Below are 22,545 nucleotides of genomic sequence, written 5' to 3'. Positions count from 1 at the left end.
ATTGGGAGATGGTTATAATTAGAGTTTAAGAGAGGATGTTGGAAACGAAAAAAATGAATGAGGCTGTTGGAGGCCTTCAGTGGCAAATGAATGTTTTTCATTTGGAGTGCAGTAAATTCTATCGTATTTTCATATTAGTTCAATCTGGTTCTGAATTTTTCTTCCTGTAAAGCAAGCTGGATGTGATCATGTGCTCGGTTCCAAAGCCAGAAGAGATAAATGCGGTGTGTGTGGTGGGGACAATTCATCATGCAAAACTGTTGCAGGGACATTCAATACAGTGCACTATGGTAAGAATCTCTCACAGAAAAAAGTGGAACTAAAAGTCAAAAAAACATTAACCACACATAACACACTTAAAAATGAACACTGTAATGAATAAGAATTAACTTTAGCTACTGTATATTTGAGTTTTATGGCACTTAATGATAATATTAAACAGATAATTCAGTAATTGTAACTGTATTATTAATTTTTTATTACAAAAAGCTATAGAATACAAAGGCATGGCAAGCTAGACTTTCTAGTTTATTTTCCCAGGTTATAACACTGTGATACGCATACCAGCTGGTGCTACAAATATCGACGTACGGCAGCATAGTTACTCAGGGAAACCAGAAGATGATAACTATCTTGGTAAGATGTGATCCTCTTTTGAAATTATAAATCCATATTATTTTTCTAGTGCACAGATATTTATAAGGTGCTTCTATAACGCTGCTAGTCAAAACAAGGATCACCTAGTCGAAAGGTGCTCTGTACCATGTGGCCCTGTACTGAATCAAGATGCTCCCATACCAAAAACATTAACCTATTACTTCCTGGGTTAATAGTTTTTATGCTGCTTTGAGTCCCGTTTGGGAGAAAGGCGGGATATAAATCAGATGAATAAATATAAAAAATAAAGTTATGTCAGTTGTTGGAATAATTTTTAAAAATCTCCCTGTCGAGCAGTTTGCTGAATTTGAGTACTATAGAGAGAGGTTAGGTTTCAGCACTTGAGAAGAAGAGATTTTGGTCTATCATACTTCAGTTAACTTTATCACCCTTAGTGAGATTTTTTAAAATGACAGTTGAGGAGCAAAGGGTTAAACCTGCCATCTCTGCAAATGCCCTGATTTTATATGCATTCTCTTTAAACTTTATTCCCTTTATATTTGTATCATCTCTCAACTTTTTAGTGAGGATTTCAATAACACACAAGAACAAAAGTGGGGAAAGGGTTATACCTACTTGGAATGACAGAAAAAAGAATATAATACCAAAAGGCTAGAATATTGGCGTATATGACAGTGGCAGCCAGAATTGTAATTGCCCAGGAATGGAGAAAGTTCAATCCCTTCGTTACAAACTTGGTCGCTAAAATTGCTTGAGATGGCTGAATTAGACAAAACTGACATGTTTAATGAAATATGAAGGCCTAGGTAGATTTGTAGGAAACTGGGATCCAGTAATGAAATATCTAAATAACATATGGGGAGAAATATCAATTATTAGTTTCAAAGACTAATGAAAAGTAAATATCATATGTATATATAATTCAAATTTAGATTGGTTGAATCATGAAAGATAGAACCAAGAAGGTTTAATACTAGAGAAAAGAACAGTATGAGTAATATATATCAACACCAAGCATAGGATCTTATTGCACAGAGCTCCAGGAACTCAAATGGCATGGAACGAAAGGGGGCGTGATGGGAATGGAACAGGGAAAGGATGCATTTTATTGCATTCCGGAACGCCGCCACCACTGCTGGATGTCCCTGTTCCATTCCAAATCCACCCTCCAGAGGCCGATTTTCAGGAAGTATTCTGAACAGTTCCTGAAAATCGGCCTCTCTGGCACGGATTTGGAATGGAATGGGGACTTCTGGCGGTGTCTGCAGCGTTCCAGCATGCATTCCTGGAGCCCCGTGTGATAAGCTCCATAGTTAAAACAGGAGGAACTGAAGGAATATAATATATAGTATATGGAATGAATGTAAAATAACCTTCAACGTGTTTATATGTCTGTTTTATTTCATTAATTATTTATGCTATGTGATGCTTATTTTGGCTATGTTATATCACTGATAAAAAAGATTAAAAACCCTGCCATCTCTGAAGGTTGTGGTCGCAATGAAAATCCTACCCACCCACCCCTGTTTGTTGACTGGGATTTCATTTCTTAAATCTAAAGCACTTGATAAAAACCGTCATCAGCATCATCTCATCTATCTACAAAATTAGCATAACATGCAGTTTGACCCTTCTTCAAAATCTAGGGTAGAAAAATTAAAAAGAAAAGTGCACTGAAATAGATATTTAATAAAAATTTGGAAAACAAGAAAACAATTAATAAAATTCAGCAAGATACCTTACACCAGGAGAAAGAAGCAACTTGTCAGCTACTGACAGCTTGTAGTATTTCCTTTTATAGTGGTCTGCATGCTTTATGAGGTATCCAATGAGTCCTTCATGTTTGGGGATGAATCATTTCTTTGCCTGGCTATTCCAGTCTATCCCAAGAGAAGAGGTGGGAATATGCAAAAAGGCAAAATGAGGACATTGCCCCCCATAAGAATTCAGTTTCCAATAAAATGTTGCTCCCTCAAATTAAATTTTTAATATTGCACCCAAAGAAAATGAGCAGGCAAAATTGCCAAAGGAATGCAAGCATTTAAAATATAAGAATGCCCTGATTTTGCACCACCCACTATCGCTGCACATTTTGAAAGAGACTCTGATGTCCTACATATCTCAATTTGACATCATAAGAAACCAGCAGAACATGAGAAATGTCAGTGACTGGGTTCTTTGTGCTGGAAAGGTTCCTCTTGCATGTGCCCTTCCAGCGTAATAATTCCTTATCTTTTGCAGTCCTGTTCAAAGAGCACCTCCAGTTCTATGCAAAACACTCCTTTAGGGCGATATACTAGCTGTGATGGGTGAAATGGTGGGGAAACTAACTTAGGAAATTAACTACATAATCGCATTAGTGTGAGGTTGTTCAGCCGACTGCTGTTTTCAGGAAACCGTCCCTTTTAAGAAAGCTTTTAGAGTTTAAGCCTTTGGCATTTTTGTGCATAGCTGAAATTTTACAAAATAAGATCCTAGCCAAGCACCTTATGCATCTCGATTGTAATGTTAGCTTAACACGCATAGCTATACCATATTATTTTAATTTACAATTTGTTTATGCCTGAATAGAAAGCCAGTGTGGTATGCAAGAGGGACATTGGTGTAATGGTTTGGGTGTTGAACAAGGACTCTGGAAACGAGGGTTCGAATCCTGAGTTGGTCATGAAACTCACTAGGTGACCTCTCTCAGCCTCAAAGGATGGCAATGGCAAACCCCCTCTGAAGAAACTTCCCAAGACAATCCCATGATAGGGTCATCTTAGGGTTGCCATGAATTGGAAACAACTTGAAGGCACATAACAACAACAACAAATGAGTGGAGGAGGAAATAGATTTTCATAATATGAGTGTAGAGATAGTTGGAAGAGGAGGTAGTAAACTAATGCAGGTATGTGGGTGAGTGAGAGGGAAACAGAGAAAAGGGAAAGAATAGTTGAAAATGGTTGAAATTGATTGAAAAAAATGTTTCTTGTGTATCAATAAACTACGATGAGGTGAATCCTGGACTGAGGAGAATCTCTGTGATGCAGGGCTTATTCTACACAAAATTCATATGTCATATTTTTGCACAGGAAACAATACTTCGTGAACAGAAAACCACATTTTTGCACAGAAAATAATTTTTTTTTGCATAGAAGTATTATTTCCTCCACAAAAAAATCTGTTCCCTGTTAAAAAAAAGTTGTTTTCTATTTTTTTAAAAGTTGGCCCTATATCCATGGATTCAAGCACCCACTGCTTGAAATTATTTTAAAAAGTATAAATTCCAAATAGCAAACCTTGATTTTGCAATTTTATATAAAGGGGCAGCTGTGCCATTGTATTTAATGGGACTTTAGCATCCACAGATTTTGGCATCCATGGTGGGAGTCATGGAATGAAACCCCAGTGGATAACAAGGGCCCACTGTAATTAGTCCTGAACTGTAAATAGTCTTCAGTACAGTGCAAAGGAAATGGCAAAAAATATTGATTGCTTCCTTTGAGAACAAAGTTAATGAAGGGATACATAACTAGTTTACAATCATAGTAGAAATGTGTGTATTTGTTGCTTTCCTGTATTTGGATGAAATAACTACAGTACTTGGATAAAAACATTATGTAGCGGTAGATGCAGTGGAGTCAGCAGCACTGGCATCACCTGGTGCAGTATCTTATGGTATCACACCCTCATTGACCTCCCATATCAAACCATACAGAATCGTTAGTAATGTTTTTTCTACTGATACAACTCTTCAGTGGTAATTCCTATATATGACTGAATTTAATGGCAGTCATTATGACATAAACAACTAGCAAAATGAAAATTAGATTTGTAAATTACAATATCATATGCACAGCCTAAATCTATTTATACATGTACATAGGTTCATGTGGTTGAAGTGAAAATTTGGTGAGATGTGATGTTTTAAAGGAAAAAAATTAAAAGAAAGATTATTTTTTGAAAAAAACCAGAGGCTTCTCTCTCCTCCCACTGAGTTGATCAGACAGCCTAGCTCCATCAGGGCTAGCTTGGAAGAAGAGACTCCTCCCTCCATAGCTGTCATCTTACGGCCTGAGAGGGAGTTGACCAGGCAGCCCAGCTCCATCAGGGCTAGCCTGGAAGAAGAGACCCCTCCCTCCATAACTGTCATCTTCCGGCCTATGAGGGAGTTGACCAGGCAGGCCCAGCTCCATCAGGGCTAGCCTGGACGTAGAGACTCCTCCCTCCGTAACTGTCATCTTCCCGTCTATGAGGGAGTTGACCAGGCTGGCCCAGCTCCATCAGGGCTAGCCTGAAGAAGAAGAGCCCTCCCTCCAGTCCATCTGCCTTGGTCCAGGCCTGAGAGGGAGAGAAGAATGCTGGACCTGATCCTCTCCCCCCCCTCACCATTACCTTCTCCTTTTGTGTCGTGTCTTTTAGATTGTAAGCCTGAGGGCAGGGAACTGTCTATTATCCCCTCTGTTGTAAACTGCCTGGATTCCCAATGATTGGGCAGTATATAAATAAATCCTATTATTATTAGTAGTAGTAGTATTGATTGAGGAATCTAGAAGGTAGGTGAAATCACTAGAAAAACCTAACTAATTAGTAATTTAATTAGCTAAGCAATGAATTAATTCCAAACTGCTCTGTCTACCTGATATCCTTATGAGAAGCTCTATTTCCACCATTTGAAGTGCTCCATCATATTAGGAAAAAAAATTTCATTATAAACCAACACCTTCCTCTCCCCAAGGTAGAAAACTGCTGTAAATGCAACATTTCAATGCCAGTCCTTTGAATACCCTCTTGGACAAACAATGCCAGTAGGTATATGCATCCACTTCTTGACTGCCATTCAGTGATAGTAATTACTAATTAGACAGTGTGTAGCATTCTCCACTCATTCACCTGTCAGGTGCCATCTTGTATTTTTCTTGACTGACTTCTTGATTTATAGAATAACTTTGAGGAAGAACTAAATAGTACTGGATGACCGCTGGTTAGGTGGCAATGAGGTAGAATTCCAGACCTAGGAGAATTTATCCCAGAATAATGCAGAAATAGCAAATGGGCTGCATTTAATTACGGAATTAATGCAGTTTGAAACTGCTTTAACTGTCATGACCCTATTTTATGGAATCCTGGGATTTGTAACTTGTTGTGGTGCGAGAGAAAGAGAAGGCTTCTGAAAGAGAAGGCTAAATATCTCATGGAGCTACAAATCCCAGAATTCCATAGTATTGAACCATGGCAGCTAAAGTTGTGTCAAACTGCATTAATTCTGCAGTGTAAATGCAGCCCAATGTTGCACACAGTTCCATCCATGACTAACATAAAATGGAGAATTGCTGGGTGCATCTCTTACCTGCAGATGAGAGGTTGGTTGCCTCCAGGGATTTTGCATCTTGTTTGAATATTCTTTCCATATGGCCTGTTCTTTCTTCTCTTCCAGGTAAAGGGTCTTGGCCTAAATGCAATATCTAATCCTTACTAGACTAGACCCCTCGAATCATATCATGTTGTTCATACTGACTAGAGTCAACACATTGAATGAGTAAGATTTACCTATGTGTTGACTCAGCATTTAACAATTGATTCAGTGGGCCTACTGTAATTGAGACTAACCAACAGAATTCCAAACTCTGAGTTACTACTTCAGTAAATCCTATTGATTTATTGGATTCATTATGGTAGCAATTAAGAATTGGATTTTGGTTTTTATATCTGATCAGCAGCTGAATGAAGATAAGCCTTTTCTCCTGCTCAGCCATGAGTGTGTGTTACATCATTTTGGTTTAGTCCCTGCTGGAAACAAAGTCAGATGAACTGCTGCACTCAGTTCCAGGAAGAGTACTTGACTTAAAATAATCCATGGGAAATCTAGCCCAGGCTTAAACATCTCTTCAACTATCACTACTTATTCTATATACAAAGACAATTCTGTAGTTTATTTCAAATTATTCATAGTCGTATAGGTCATAGGAATGCCTCAATCTAAGTAGTCTGTGATTGCACCCATCCCAGTTTTGCTCTTAGATTGCCTCTCCAAAAAGAAGTTAAGTTCCTGATTTGAATAAAATAAATTTCAAATAATATCCTTCCTTGTGGCACAAGCTAAATATATTAATGCCACTTTTTCTTCTTCTTTCTGTTCACCTAGCATTATCAAGTAATGAAGGCTTCATATTAAATGGAGACTATGTTGTCAGCATGTTTAAGAAGGAAATCAAAGTTGGAAATGCTGTGATAGAATACAGTGGCTCAGACACACCGATTGAACGAATCAATTCTACATACCGTATTGATCAAGAAATAGTTCTTCAGGTTAGACATCTTTATTCAGGGTGGCCTTTTGCATGTAAGTTGGTTTGTTGTAGAGGGAGGGTTAACTGCTTGGGTGCTGACTCAGTTTTTAATTGCTGTGTTTTTAACTGTGTCACATTTTTAACTGGTTTAATTGTTTTTAATTGTTGATTGGCTTTTATGTTGCATTTTAATAAATATTTTGTTTGTAATACTATATTTTAGTGTTCTTAGCTGTTCTGAGCACCTTTTTGTCAAAAGTGGGACATAAATTTAACAATTGCTTTTTTCTTTGAAAAACTTTCCCATATTGCTCTTGTTATTTAGCTCCCCCCCCCCCCCCCCAAAGCAGCCCAGGTCTTCTATTCATTTTATGCTTTTCTGTGTCTTTTTTTCCTCAGGTATTATCAGTGGGTAATTTATATAACCCTGATGTTCGATACACGTTCAGCATTCCCATAGAAGATAAACCTCAACAGTTTTATTGGAATATCTATGGCCCTTGGCAACCCTGCAGTAAACTATGCCAAGGTATGTAGTTTTAGGGGTTTTAAACACCATTTCCCTTATTTATTAGTTTATCTTGGATTCCCATGGTGGTGACAAATGTGTTTCTGTCATCTGTGTTTAGCTTCTGTTATAATTCAAGGGTTACGTTTTGCAATAGCTGTCATATCAGAATGATATATACACTCTTAAGTCACTTGATAAAGCCAAGCCTCTTCTTAACATTTTAAGTTTTCAAATTGCTTCACAGAATAATGGCTGACCAAACCACTTTAAGCTGGCTTTTCTTTTCCTACGCAAGAGAAAGAGTAAAAACTGGAAATATGGGTCACTCATGCATCCTATCCTTCTTTCATGTTATAATGTCCAAAGCCTCTCTGTGGGATAGCTTGTGCTTGTAGGAAATTAAGCTAAATTGTCTATGACTTACTCCCAACTCCTGCCACTTTTGAAGAAAATAATTACTGCTAACGCATTTTCACTACTACTGTGTCCCTTGTCTGTTTCAGCAGTTCTTCCTACATTTCCCCTTGCTTTATCTCCAATGATTACTTCTTATAGCATTTGTAAATGTGAAGCATACTGTCCTGTCTTTGTATGTGCACAAAACAAAAAGAGGCAATGTCAAAGCTGATTCAGAATTGTCTGTCACTAAATTAGGAAAATGCCAGAGCCAAAAAATAAGGTCAGAGAGTCAAAGGTAAGGGATGAACAGAAAACACTCCAGAAACAATTAGATATGTTCCTCAGACATGATCCCAGCATTAACCAGAAGTATTTATAGTCTTTCCTGTCCAAGGGGGCCCAGTGGCCACACTTTATAAGGAAGACTTCAGCAGAGTTTTAAACTAAGAATACTTCACTGCCAGAAATATTTCCTAACTAGATTTCTGAACAGGGCTGCTCTACAATGAGCCAAAGATTGTACAGCTGTTGACAAATAGCTCTTTGGCATTCCTGATTTCAGATGGGGGATTCATGCTGAGGACTAAACTTATGCAAGGTATGCAGGGATCCTTGAAAGCTTTCCTTGATAAAAGACCAGGACCAAGCTTGTTCTCACTATGAAGGCAATGTCCTAATTCTTCAACACAAGAAGAGAGTGAGCAGAGAATTAGTGCTTGAGAAGACGTTGTATGAATGGATACTAATAAAATCAATAATACTAAGGTACCTCAGGAGAGAACAGCAACCAATTTGGCTCTTTATCTTATTAGCCTACATTGTTTTCCCCCCCAGCCATTTGATTCCATAAAACCTATTCTGAAGACTGAAAATTCTGTGGCTAGAATTCTGTAAGCCACACTGCTCACACAATGGACCATTATAAAAATGAGTCTTCTCTCTATGCACTTGCACAGAGCGAGGGTGAAGGTGGTGACAACAGGAGGATAAAGCTGTTGGCTCCAAGTAACCTATTTCTAGCATGATTGGCTTCCTGATGAGTTCATGGAAGCAAAACATATGGAGAGGTGGCTGTCGTCTGGCACAGGTAGTTGTCCAAGACACCCCTCCCATACAGCTCCTGTTTCATTGTCAGTGCTGGTTCTTTTTCTTGTTTTCCTGGCCTCTACCAGTGCTGGTGATCCCCCCCCCCCCCTTGCTGCTTTCTTTCTTGCCATCATTGGCGTAACTACGGCAGTGGACCCAAAAGAACCCAGGCCTCAACTGAGTCGTTGATGTGACTAGCTGATAGAGAAGTGTGCTCCCCTGGGTTTCTTCCTTCTCTGACACTATGCATTTCCAAACTTTTTGATAAGCCTATTTTGCAGTTTCTGGCTGTTTCTTTTTCCTGGAAGCAGAGATTTCCCATATTTATAACCAACAGAATAGTAAAGAACATGATCCCAGCCTCTTGTGGCTAAGGATCAGTCATTTTCTGAAATCAGGTACACAGTAGCATTTTCCTGGGAAGCAGGAGCTTAATTCAGATCTTGGGATTCCATGACAAAGGATGAGTAATTTACTGAGAATGAAAAATGCATATCTTTCAAATCAGAAAATCAGATGTAACAAATTCGCAGTGGGTAGCATAAAAATGTGTGAACTGCACAAATCATGCAGGGGGTGGGGTGAAGCAGAATTTTTGATTTGCATCACTAGACAGAAACTCCAGAATTACTACCACTGTTCATTGTTTGAGCTTAACCATTTTATTCCTCTGCCCTTGAGATAGTGAGAGAGGAAGCTATCCTTGCAGAGCTGGATGCAACGTAAGAGAGGCCTATAGACCAGGCATAGAGGACAAAAACTTCTCACCTGGTAGCAATGCAAAAGTTCAGATAGCTACTACTATGACATGGGTCCATGAGTAGATCTCAATTACAACCAGTCTTTATAATACAAAAAAGCAGTATTAAAGCCACTGCATTGCTGTACAGCAGGTGTGAACAAAGCGGTTTTTGCCACCAGAAAAGGCCTCTTTTTAAAACAACTATTACCCAGTCACTTCCTGTTGTAAGAAGGGCCTCTCCTTGGCCTAAAAATGGCCCGAGTAGCAAAAAATGTTGCAAAAATAATCTAGAGGGCATGATGGGGCATTTTGGAGGCAAAAATGGGGGTGGGGGGTGGGGGGGTTGTATAGGAGGTTGCAACCCTCCAAGTCTCCTGGGGGCCTGATGTGGCCCATAGCCTGTGATTGTTGCCTATCTCTGCTCTACAGGCATCCAATATAAATTCATCAATTCATATGATCCCATAAGAAGAGGAAGAAAGAACCCAGGAGGAACTTTTTCTGTCAAAATAGCATGAGGTAGAGGAATTAAAATCATGTTTAGGCCTCCCTCTGCATCAAGATCTATCTTGAGGACATATAAATAAATTTGGGGGAGCGAATTTGGGGAGATCAAGACTTGAAGTCTTCAGAGATAAAGTGAATGAATCTTGGCTCTGCCTATACAATTATATTTACCTTTCTTCTTTAGGAGAACGAAGAAGAAAACCTATTTGCACCCGAGAGTCTGACCAGCTCATGGTGTCTGACCAAAGATGTGATCGAATTCCTCAGCCTGATCCAGTAACTGAGTTGTGTAATACAAACTGTGAATTAAGGTATCCCCTGGACATTCAAGTAGATTTATCGCTTAGATTTTAAGCTAATCTTCTTCCCTAATGCCTGTTTTCAGACTTTTCTCACTATTATAATGAAAAATAAAACATTCTACACTTGCTTTATGTTTCAGCTTGGAAGAACAGCTTGCAATTCAGTAGAAAGTACTTACATATACTTTTACTATTGCTTTACATAATACTTGTACTGTGGCTTGTCAAACGTATCTTATTTGAAGTGACAATAAAGGTACCCTATTTTAAGTATTTTTCCCCCTCTCCCCACTGCCATCCCAAGACATCACAGTTCCAGAACACTATCCTTCATAAAGTAAATATCCACAGTGTTTCTCTCCCTACCCCACACCCAGATCTGCATCCATCTGGCAACCAGAATTGCACTCAAAATCTCCCTGCTTATCAAGGACATTTCCTTTTTTTCTGGCACTTCTCCCTGGGGGACGATTTGGGGATGCTTTTTCAAACAGTGTGCTAGTGTGAGCACATGTGAACTAGCTCTCATTTCTCTTGCCACCCCCTCAGAAGTCCATCCAGATAGCAAATGTTACCGAATGCTTTTTGAATTGCAGCCATTCTATGACAAGTACAACTAGATCTATTATGAGATTAAAATGCTATTAAATATTCTACATCCTTCTTCCAAAGCTAGTACTGGTCAATTCTTTTCCTGGAAAATTAGTTCCAAAATAGAAAATAGTTCCTTCTGAAATATTTGCCAGAGGGTGGGGGCTGCTTGGGAAGTGATGATTCCTTTGACAGTAGGGAGGTTACAGGTGTACATATGGTCATATTTCATCTGCACAATATTCAATGATACAGAATTAGGTAGAAGTCTTGCTTCAGTCCTTTTTCCCCCCCAGTGTTCTATAGTGCAGGGCATAGGGACAAAAAGATCAAAGTGGATTTTTTTAGGATTAGATTCAAGTGACAATTATGTATTTAAAACATCCTAAGCTAGTTTTCCCCCCAATGTTGCTCCTCCTGTCCATAGTTTCAGGTCTGATATATACACTCATCCATCCATATTTGCGACTTTGATATTTGTTTACAGCTTTTATTAATATGTCCTTTCTAGGAATATCTAGATCCTCCAGGACAACTCTATGGTCAGCTTTAACCAAATGTCACACTGAAGGACCTAGAGATTCCTAGAGAGAACACTCCACCAGGGATTTATAGCTCCTCCACCACAATTCTGTAGTCAATGTCTGGCAGATGTTAACCACAGAGTTGCACGGGAGGACCTAGAGATTTCTAGAGAGGTAAAAACATAGTGTTTTTGTTATTTGTGGTTTTTCCATGGGGGTCCTGTGCCCAGTGAATATGGAGGGACGAGTGTAGTTTCCTTCTCAACTATACATGGAGATGCCAGGGTTTGAACCTGGGAAATTGTGCATGTAAAGTATGATTCAGTTTTATAACACTATAGAACTAGTTGTTGCAGTGTAAGCCAGCCACTTGCGCTTTCTTCTAGGATGTTCCATTCCTTCCATCTTCACCAGCCAGCTTATTTCCTCTGGTCCTTAAGCATGCAAAGACTATTTTTAATGTTTCCTTCCTGTCCCCCCCCCCCCCCATTCTTAAACATTTTAAATTCATTTTTTTATAAGTAACTTACATGTTAGAATAGAAGGTATGCTTATAAAGTACTTGATGACACCAAATTGAGGGGTGGGATGGTGGCAAAGTAGATAATCCAAAGGATAAAATCGCAATTCAGAATTACTTTAACCAATTGGAGAGCTGGACCAAAACTAAAATGGATTTCAACAGAGAAATGAAACACACAAATATAGGATTGACAACATCTGGCTGGAAAGCAGTCCATGTGAAAAGGGTCTAGAGGTCTTAGTAGACCACAAGCTAAACATGAGACAACAATGGCCCGATACAGATGGGCACTTTGTGGGGTGGCGGCAGCGATACTAGGGTTAGGGATCGTGCACCAACTGCACAGTCCCTAACCCTAGTACAGAGTGGTGGCATACTAATGGCAGCATCTTGTGTACATGGGTGCCGCCATTGTGACATAAGTGCTGCACAGCATCCACATGGCACTGTGCTCCGCTTACGTTGCAAGTGTGCCAGTGGTGCACTCATGACATCACTCCGGTGCCGTGAAAAAAAAAACGGATTTTGGGGGTTCTTTTTACTCCAGAGGGAAGCCGCATGGTTTGGTGGCTGCGGCTTCCCTCTGAAGGGAAATAGGCCACCGGCAGGCTGCCCTTTTTGGGCGGTCTGTCCCGGGCCAATGTGATACAGAGGCCCCCCCAAAAAAAGCCAATATAATGCTGTGCTGTAACAACAGGAATGCATTAGTGTTAGAGCCATTCTATACTGCTTTAGTCAGACCTCACCTGGAATACTGTGTCCAGTTTTGAGCATGACAGTTCAAGAGGAATATTAAATAACTTCTTGAGAAGAGAAGAGTGACCAAGATAATCAGAGGTCTGGAAAACAAGCATTGTAAGGAATGGCTGAGGGAGCTGGGTATGTTTAATTTAGAGATGAGAAAACTGAGAGGTGACATGAATGATAGCAATCTTTATATATTTGAAAGATTGTTATGTAGAAGAAGGAGTTAGCTTGTTTTCAGCTGCTCTTGAGACCAGAACATGTTTTGCAAGAGAAGAAAGTCTACCTAATATTAGGAAGAATGTCTTTATTGCAAGATCTGCTTAGCAGTGAAATGGACAGGCTTGGTGCATGGTGATCTCTCCTTTGGGGATATTTAAATAGAGGTGGGATGGGAATATTTCAGAAGTTTTAGTTTTGTGTTGTTTTGTGGTCAGTGATTGCACTAGATGGCCCTTGTGGACCTTTTCAACTCTTAAGATTATATTATTCTATAAGGACCCATGGTGAAAGAATGAGTTTGCTATTAGTATAGGAGTTTGACAGTGGTCCAATAATTGGCAAGGGGCACTTTCTCCTTTGCTCTCTTTTTTGATTTCACCAGTTCATGGGAGTGTGTGTGTGGCATTAAAAATATCACATCCCTGTAAATACCATTGACTTAGTTGAGAGTGTCATAGTGTAGAGACGTGAGCTGCTGAAATCAGTCTAGCATGCTATTGACTGTTCTGTGCATAAAATGCTACACTTTCCGGAAGGTGAATGGTAACCACAAAAACCAACATCCTTTATTCTGCTTATCTCTCCCTGACTACTCTAGTAACATAGTAAATGACAAGTGAAGCTATTTGATTTCCAGCTTTTCTTACTCCTATCCAACTTCTCTATTATTATTCTTATGTGCCTTTAAGTTGACTTTGGCTATAGCAATCCTGTCATAGGCGGGATACATACCGCCATATAGTACGTCTTCTATACGTACTAGGGTTAGGAAGGGGCGGTGCTTCCACACACCCCTAACCCTAGTACGTATAGAATACGTACAAGATGGCGGCGCCCCTTCCACATGGGCGCCGCCATCTTTGCGTATCGGACGCTGAGCGTCCGTACGCGTCGCGCCGCTTGTGACGTAGCGAGCGCGCCCCTGGCGCCTCGCTACGTCGCAAACGCGACGAAAAAAGAAGCTCCATTTTGGAGCTTCTTTTTCGGTCCGCGTGGGAGTCGGGCCGTGTGAAGGCTCCGGCTCCCCCGCGGACCTACTGGCGGCGGCGGCAGAGCGCCGCAAAGTGGCGGTATGTACCCCGCCATAGAGATTCCTTGACAAATTTTATTCAGCAAAAGTTTATCATGGCCTTCCTCAAATGCTGAGACAGTGTGACTTACCCAAGGTCAGGCTTGGGTGGGGATTTGAATCCTGGTCTCTCAGAGTCCTAACCCAGCTCTCAGTCCAGTTCACCATTCTGGCTCTGGCTCTTCCTTGTTCTATATGTTCCTTCATTCCTATAGAACAGGAATTATAAGTCTTCCTTTGTGTGCTCTAGTAATACTTCATCCCATGCATCCGGAAAGGCTTTACTTTCTCCTCACACTGCCTTATCAGCAAACCCCCAACTTGTTACATGGTCGAGAAAGTGAAGCCCATCCAATAGTAACAGTTCAGTTTGTTCCTGCTTTCTGGAAAGTTGTATGATTTGAAGGGCATCTTGCAGTGAGAAGCAGTTCCAATCTTCTTAGTGTTCTACATTTGCAGATAGGCAAAATGCTAATGTAATCTGGATGAGTTGCAATTGGCAACAGGAAGGCCCTTAATGGTTTGTTTCTGTTCCAGTAATCTGTTCCCCACCCCCAAATTGGAGGAGATGGTTAGGAGAGCTTCCAAATATTGTGATTACCACACCTTCAGGCTGCTCCTGAGTTTTAGTCAGTGCCTTGTGTCTGGTAGCACTCCTCATCATTCATGTGTTCTGTAGCAGTTATTCTCAGACTGCGGCCCCACTGCAGAATTAATGCAGTTTTCCACTGTTTTAGCTGTCTTGGCTCCATCCTGTGGAATCCTGGGATCTGTAGTTTATTGTAGCACCAGAGCTCTCTGACAGAGAAGGTCAACTCTCTTACAAAACTACAAATCCCAAAATTCCATAGCATTGAACTATGGCCATTAAAACTCTGTCAAACCACATTAATTCTGCAGTGTAGATGCAGCCTCAGTCTTTGATATCCATTGTTTTTGGACTTCAAACCTCTTGGAGGACCACAGTTGGAGAGCAAGCTGTGTGACCAGGACATTTTCATCAGGTGTGTCATTCCCCATGATGAGTCTGAATGCAGTACTGAGAGGACCTTCATTTGCTGGGTTTGCTCATTTTATACATTTATATAAGTCTATAGCCAGTCCTATTCTGAATGATTAAATGTAAATGAAACTGTGCTATTGTGAAGGCGAAGGCTTTCATGGCCGGCATCCATAGTTTTTTGTGGTTTTTTTGAGCTATGTGGCCATGTTATAGAAGAGTTTATTCCTGAAATTTTGCCAGCATATGTGGCTGGCATCTTCAGAGAATGCTGACCTGACCCACTCTCTTCCAGGTCAGCATTCTCTGAAGATGCCATCCACAGATGCTGGTGAAACGTCAGGAATAAACTCTTCTAGAACATGGCCACATAGCCCGAAAAACCCACAAAAAACTATGCTATTGTTTAGAAACTTCAATCATATCCCAGTGTATCAAGTAAGCCATTCTCTAGGCTGAAAACTTTCCATTGCATGTTTCCACAATCTAAGGTCTGCAGAGGTTGCGGGGGGGGGGGGGGGGCAGTTAAATGGAAAGGCATAGTTTTTGGTGTGAACGGTTTTCCAAGTTCAATCCCTGGCATTTCAAATTAAAAGGATCATATGTAGGCACTAGGGAAATCCTTTGCCTGAGACCATGCTGCCTATCAGTTTTTGGATAGATGGACTAATAATAATAATGTTTATTTATAATGTCCTTTTCACCAAAGGGCAGAATACCAGACATAAATAACAAAAGACAAAACAATAAAACAAACACCGTCATATACTAAAAATAAAATCCCAATCACCCCACCTGTTGCTACTCGTCTTGGCAGCTTGAGGCTTAATCCAGAAAAGTAAAATGGATATTCTTCAATTAGGGTTGCCATAAGTCAGGACCTCCAAACCGGGACAAATATAGGACAAATGTAGGACAAATTTTTCTAATGTAGGACACATTTTTTAAAAATGGAGGACGCACGAAAAATTGATTTTTTAAAAAAATGTTAATATAAATGCCTGTTTCTTAGGCATGATCAAAATGGAGGACATTTGGGCATTATTGCTAGACAGATGGCAGAAATGGACTTCCCTTTCTGGCAAAACACCCCCAACCTCCATTCCAAAACACACATGACAGCACATTTGGGCATTTCACATGGCTTTACTGAACATGGCCTCTTGCATCAGAGGCTTATTCCATAACCAAACCCCTTGGGTTTAACACTTAGCATGGTTTAACATGGCTATGCATATTGAACATGTCAAGGTGGTTTCACCGTTCTTGCACCAAGTGTACTTCTCAGAAGTGTGTGTCAAGGGACTTTGGTTTTTCTTCACTGTGCATGGGTTTGTAAAAATCACAGCAATTTACATTGACCATGCCTCAGAACGAAAACCACACAGAAAAGGCACTTTGGAAAGTCACACTCTCTCGGCTTCTGAAACAGTGCATGCATGCCTCTCAAGCTGACCCACTCATATCTTCATCATCATCATCATCACCACCACACTATCACTGTCAAAGTAAGGGAGACTTGTTAGCATTAAAAGCACCCCCCCCAAAAAAAAACCCCACCTTGAGGCCTCTCTGGCCACTCACTCACCACCCCCTCCTCCTTTTCCTCCCCCTCCTCCTCCACTTCCTCCTCCATTCGCCTGGGGGCTGGGGCAGACGGGGCGGAGGAGGAGGGTGGCGCGCGGCTGCGCTCAGGAGGCGAACCGCCTCCAGCTTAGCCTCCTCCATGCGGCTGCGCGGCCTGGGGAAGAGGGGGAGGAGGAGGAGGAGGTGAGTGGTGCGGCCGCATGGGGAGGCAAAGGCAGATGGAGCCAGCGCCTCTTGCGCGCGGGCGCGCCAACCTCCCCGCCTCCTCCGCCCCCTCTTCTCCTCCTCCCCACGCGCCCGTGCGCAAGAGGCGCTGGCTCCATCCGTCTTCGCCTCCTCTATGCGGGCGGGCGCGAAGCCTGGGGGTGAGGGGGCGGAGGAGGAGGGTGGTGCGGGCGCGCGGGGAGGCGCCTCCTCCACCCCAGGCAGGCCTCGCTGTCCTCCTCTTCCTCCCCGCCTCCCCGAGGAGGAGGAGGACGGCAGTGAGGCCCTGCAAGCCGCAGCAACTCGGCTGCAACCGGGGGGGTCCCGGTTTTTGGGCTGCACCCGTGCTGGGAGGGGCCCGGGGCCCCCAAAATTGGGAAATACACGGGTGCAGCCGGGTTATGGCAACCCTATCTTCAACTCTTTATAAAAACAGACTGGCCTGGTATAAGGCTATTTCCTATATTGGGAATTTTTCTTTTTAAAACTATATTTCCAACGTCCCTGAGCAAAGATAAGGCCTGAACAGACAGGCCAAAATAAAGCTGCTTCGGGTCACTTTGGAGGTATGCTGTTTAAATGATGCATGCACCCTAAGAGGCTGGAGCAGAGCTTTGGTGCAGCTTCTGGCCTCTTAAAATGCATGTGTCATTTAAACAGCATACCTCCAAAGCGACATGAAGCAGCTTTATTTTGGCCTGTCTGTTCAGGCCCATAGTTTCTGTGCTTGTTCAGGGCAAGACATATTTAAAGTAATTGTGGTTTGTTCAAATGAACACCCAGTTCTAGCTTTTGGACACCCAGTGGAGACAAATGAACACATACGATTTAGTCAGTGAACCAAGAATACAGATTCAGATTACACTCTTTAAACGTAGCATATAATCTCGTATGTAAATATATTTGCCTACATCTCTGTCTTTACTCCCTGTTTGTTAAATCACTTTCTCTTCAGTCTGAATGTCAGGATTGAATGCTTCCGCTCATGAAATGTATGCATGAGAAGAAGGACACTCAGTTGAATTTTTTTAAATTGCTTTGGCTCAACTTCTGAGAGTTGTACAGGTAGTCCAAAAATAAAACTTTTCCAATCTCTGCCTATGTAAGACTATTTTTTCTATTAATATGTGTTCTTAAGATCAGATGCAGCATGTTTGTTCTACTCCTGTTTGCCTTTATGGTTCCAGCTTCACCTGTAAACTGTCTTGCCAGCTTTCTTTTTGCATTGAATGACATCACTAAAAAACAATACTTTTGGTCATACTTAGGTGGCATGTTGCCAGAAAGAGTGAATGTACAGCGCAGTGTGGAGTGGGTTACCAAACCTTGGACATTTCCTGCACAAAATACAGCAAATTGGAAGGGAAAATTGAAAAATATGATGATCGATACTGCAGTGGCATTCCCAAACCAAGCTCTAGGGAAAAATGTTCAGCAGAATGTAGCACTGGAGGATGGCGCTATTCAGCCTGGACAGAAGTAAGTCAAAGATTTGTAGAAAAAATGCAGCAGATCCCAAAGGTTAGTAAAAGAAAAGTTTATGAAAGAAAGTCAGTATTGACAGAGCTACATGTGCTCTAAGTAGCTAATATTCTGCATCAAGAAGAGATCTATTCTGTAACCAGAATAAATTATGCATGATTCAAAATATGATGGAATATAGTTAATATTCAATGATTTAGGGGCATATTTTATAATTATTTGCACAATTCACATTTAAATATAATTTATATTTTTTAAAAATATATTTTATATTTATATTTAAACATAATATTTATAATGCTTTTACTAGGCCTGGAGGTGAGCTAATAGCTATATATGACAATGAGTTGTCATTCTTTGGCTACTAGAATTCTTGTTCCATCGTCATTATTCTTATTCTTATTCTTATTATTATTATTATTATTATAAACTAGGCACTTTATTTTATACAATAGTATGTTCTGCTCAACCAAAAAAGCTATAAAATTGCTCTCATAAAACATCAAAAGTTGAGATTCCTGAAAGCCAAATTTGCATCCCATGCTATATTGTGGGACTTTACAAAATCAAGGCATACACAGAGAATCATAGTTGGAGTGGGTGTTCTAGGCCATCTAGTTTGATCTGCTTGATGCTAGAAATCCAGAGCTAGAGAATCCCAAAAGATCAGTCAGTAGTCTAATTTGGTGCTATGGCAATCAGTTAGTTTCAGGAATCCTTTGGAACCTAAAACCAATACCAGAATAAAAAGCTTCCTAAAAAATAAATTAATCCACATTACCAACATTCCTCTGTATACTAAGTGCATGTTCAGTTCCATTAAAAAGGCTGTAAAAACTCAAAACGTTTGGCTAATCTTTCTGTGGCCTGTTACAGACTGCCAAAATAAAGCTGCTTCGGGTCTCTTTGGAGGTATGCTATTTAAATGATGCATGGGTCCTAAGAGTCCGGAGGTCGCGCCAAAGCCACACTCCATTCCTAAGCACTGGAGTGCAGCTTTGGTGCAGCTTCCAGATTCTTAGGATGCATGCATCATTTAAACAGCATACCTTCAAAGAGACCCAAAGCAGCTTTATTTTGGCAGTCTGTAACAGGCCTGTGTGAACTTTATATACAACCTAAATCAGATTCAATAATTTTCCGCACTATGCACTGTGGTCAGTGTACAAAGTGTGTAGGAAAGGTATTTCCCTACAGATAAAAAGTTAAAAATCTACTGACTTGGATAACTGGATTACCGTATAATGCAGCCATAGTTTGATCACAGTATCTTGAGCATCATTTACTTACTTGTGAAATATGTTGTTGTTGTTACTTCTTATCAAGTCAGCTTTGACTTATGATGACTCTGTAAATGTGAGACTTTGGAAACATACTGTTATCAATAACCTTGCTAACATCTTGCAGACCTATGGGCATGGCTTACTTCTGTTCAGCTGGAATGGGGCCTTCCTCTTTTCCTACTGCTTTTCACTTTGCCAGGCGTAATTGTCTTTTCTACTGTGCCATGCCATCTCATGATGTATCAAAAGTACAATAAACCCATTGTAGACATTTTGGCTTCTCAGGCTGCATCCACACAGCAGAAATAATCCAGTTTGACTCCACTTTAACTGCTATGGCTCAATTCTAGCAAATTGTGAGAACTGTAGTTTTGTGAGATATTTAGCCTTCTCTGTCACAGAGCTCTGGTGCTACAAAAAACTAAAATTCCCAGAATTCCATAGTATTAAGCCACTGCAGTTAAAGTGATGCAAAACTCAGTTATTTCTATGGTGCTGATGCAGCCTTGGGAGAGCTCAGGCTTGATTTGCTCTATGACCCATTTATTTGTGCTTTGTTTTGTTTTTGGCAGTCTGCAGTATCCATAGAACTCTTGTCTAGTACCACATTTCAAATGAGCTGATTTGCTTCCTGTCAGCCTTCTTCACTGTCCTGCTTTCACAGCCATACATAGAAAATAGAAATACTTTAGTTTGGGCAATCCTGTTTTTGGTGAAATAGAACTATAATAATATGTACTATATGGTGTAATTTTGTCTAATAAGATTTAGTGACAAGAAACCAGCAATAATTAATCAAGGATACCTTTTGAAAGGATTGTATATTTAAAGGATCATGTATCCATTGGTCCTGCTTATTGCATTTATGCTTCTAGGTGCTGAATATAGCTTTTGTTTCTTTTTCTTTTTTAAAAAAAAATCCCAACAGTCTATTAGGGTGCATACAGTACATAGAAAGAAGGCAGCATTTCTCATTTTCACCACTGCATAGGAAGAATAAAACTTCATAGCATCCGTAACTCTTATAGTCACAGTTTTTTGAAGAGAGATTGCTGATTTTTCCCACTTAGCCCTCATGGACAAATCCAGGTTTGAGACTAGATGATTTGCTGGCCTGGGGTGAGAAAGTAATGGCTGTTTATCTACTCTGTACTGTTCTGACTACTTTTCTCCTTTAAAGTGCTCTAAGAGCTGCGCCGGTGGCACAAAAAGACGCAGAGCTGTTTGCATGAACACCTTCAACGACGTCCTGGAGGACAGTAAGTGCAGTCAGCAGGAGAAGGTGACTGTGCAGCGATGCAACGAGCTGTCATGCCCGCAGTGGAAAACAGGGGACTGGTCAGAAGTAAGAGGTTTATTACATTAAAGTCATAAAGCAGTAGATTTTGATTCTGTAATAATTACACTGCAGGGTATTGGGGTGCATTTGGATTGCATAACCCCATCATTAGAATATGTTGAAAATATTTCCTTTTATCATCTCCTTTCCTTAGCAAGTGGTGTGCTTACACAAGATGTGTACCTGTGTGTGTGTGTGTGCGCAAAATGAGATAATTGTGCCCCCTCCCCCCATAAAAATTCTCATGAACTTCCCAATTACATTTTCCTTCTGTCCACTAATTTCTAAAGTTGCTGTTCAGTAACTTAAACCTTCAATTGAGCCTTTAGAAATATAGTTGAAACATCCAAAGAAAAAGAACAGGGAAAGTTACTCAAAGGAATACGAACACAGAGAAAAAAAATAAGAAATTTGGGGATTGAAGGAAAATTTCATTTGGGGGTAGAATTTCTGTTTGGTAGGCTTTGTTGTTGTTGTTGTTGTGAGCCTTCATTTCTGTCTTACAACAACCCTAAGGGAAACTATTCTGGTGTTTTCTTGGCAAGATTTGTTCAGAGGAGTTTTTTGTGGGTTTTTCAGGCTACGTGGCAATGTTCTAAATGAGTTTCTTCTTGACATTTTGCCAGCATCTGTTCAGAGGAGGTTTGTCATTGCCTTCCCCTGTGACTGAAAGGATGTGACTTGCCCAAAGTCACCCAATGGATTTCATGGCCAAGTAGGAAATCAAACCCTGGTGGTCTCCAGAGCCTTCATTTTACTCCATCCTGTAGTTAACACCCCTGGCTTACCCCTGGTTCTGGTAGTCAAGCTGCCGGCCTCATATCCCTCTTTCCAGGTTGGAGCAGTAACATCACTGAAGTTGGTTTCATTCACCTAGTTGGGGGTGCCCTGCTTTGCCCTCCCAGCCTCCCGCTCAGACTGCTGCTGAGGAGGGTGCGCTGTGGCCTCTGGAGTGCCCATTCATGGTCCTGTGTGACTACCACCACATTGGGCCCTGAAGGCAGCCCCCTGAGGAAAGGCCGTCAGGGTCTGATGTGGCTGGTCTCTGAAGACATTGCCACCCCAGCAACTGCTACTACTGAATGGGGTGTCACTATGGCCTCTGTAGGGCCCCTCTCTGGGGTGTCACTTTGTGCAGGCCATATGCTCCACACCCCTTAGTACACCACTGGGTAGGAGACCTGCTCTCAAAACTCTGGAGCTTCACAACTGCATCAAAGCAGCAAAGTATGGAGAAGATACAACCCATTTCTGGGTCTTGCTTTAGTTGGAATAAAATTTACAAAGATTTAAGAATGTCTTGTATTAGTGCCACACTTATGTGGAATAGTACATCCATTGTCACATTGAGGTAAATGCGTATTGAATAAATAAATGAATAGATTTATTTCAGTCACAAGCCAGAATATAAATGCATATTCTACACATATAATTGTAGTTGCACTAAAGTTAGTGGGGCCATTCAAGTTAGGCATGCCCCATTGGTCTCAGTGGGATTTAAGCATGACTAATGTAGTCATGTCCCAGTAAAACTAAGTGC

The 22,545-nt window shown here is 40.8% G+C and overlaps 1 protein-coding gene across 1 annotated transcript in view; it reads left to right on the top strand.

Annotated features, from left to right (window-relative positions):
* The window catches only part of LOC149321293 (A disintegrin and metalloproteinase with thrombospondin motifs 9-like), a 186,200-nt gene that overhangs the window by 65,091 nt on the left and 98,564 nt on the right, over nucleotides 1-22,545 (top strand). Inside the window, exons 15-21 of the mRNA XM_089519004.1 lie at nucleotides 173-290; nucleotides 541-636; nucleotides 6,746-6,909; nucleotides 7,290-7,419; nucleotides 10,320-10,446; nucleotides 18,170-18,380; nucleotides 20,847-21,011. Coding sequence (XP_089375130.1) covers nucleotides 173-290; nucleotides 541-636; nucleotides 6,746-6,909; nucleotides 7,290-7,419; nucleotides 10,320-10,446; nucleotides 18,170-18,380; nucleotides 20,847-21,011 — 1,011 coding nt within the window. The remainder of the gene's footprint in view (nucleotides 1-172; nucleotides 291-540; nucleotides 637-6,745; nucleotides 6,910-7,289; nucleotides 7,420-10,319; nucleotides 10,447-18,169; nucleotides 18,381-20,846; nucleotides 21,012-22,545) is intronic.

This window comes from Sceloporus occidentalis, unplaced genomic scaffold, assembly GCF_023333645.1.
Source record: "Sceloporus occidentalis isolate IW3139 unplaced genomic scaffold, rSceOcc1.0.p SCAF_1, whole genome shotgun sequence".
NCBI lineage: Eukaryota > Metazoa > Chordata > Lepidosauria > Squamata > Phrynosomatidae > Sceloporus > Sceloporus occidentalis.
This window is presented reverse-complemented; position numbering and strand designations above follow the sequence as displayed.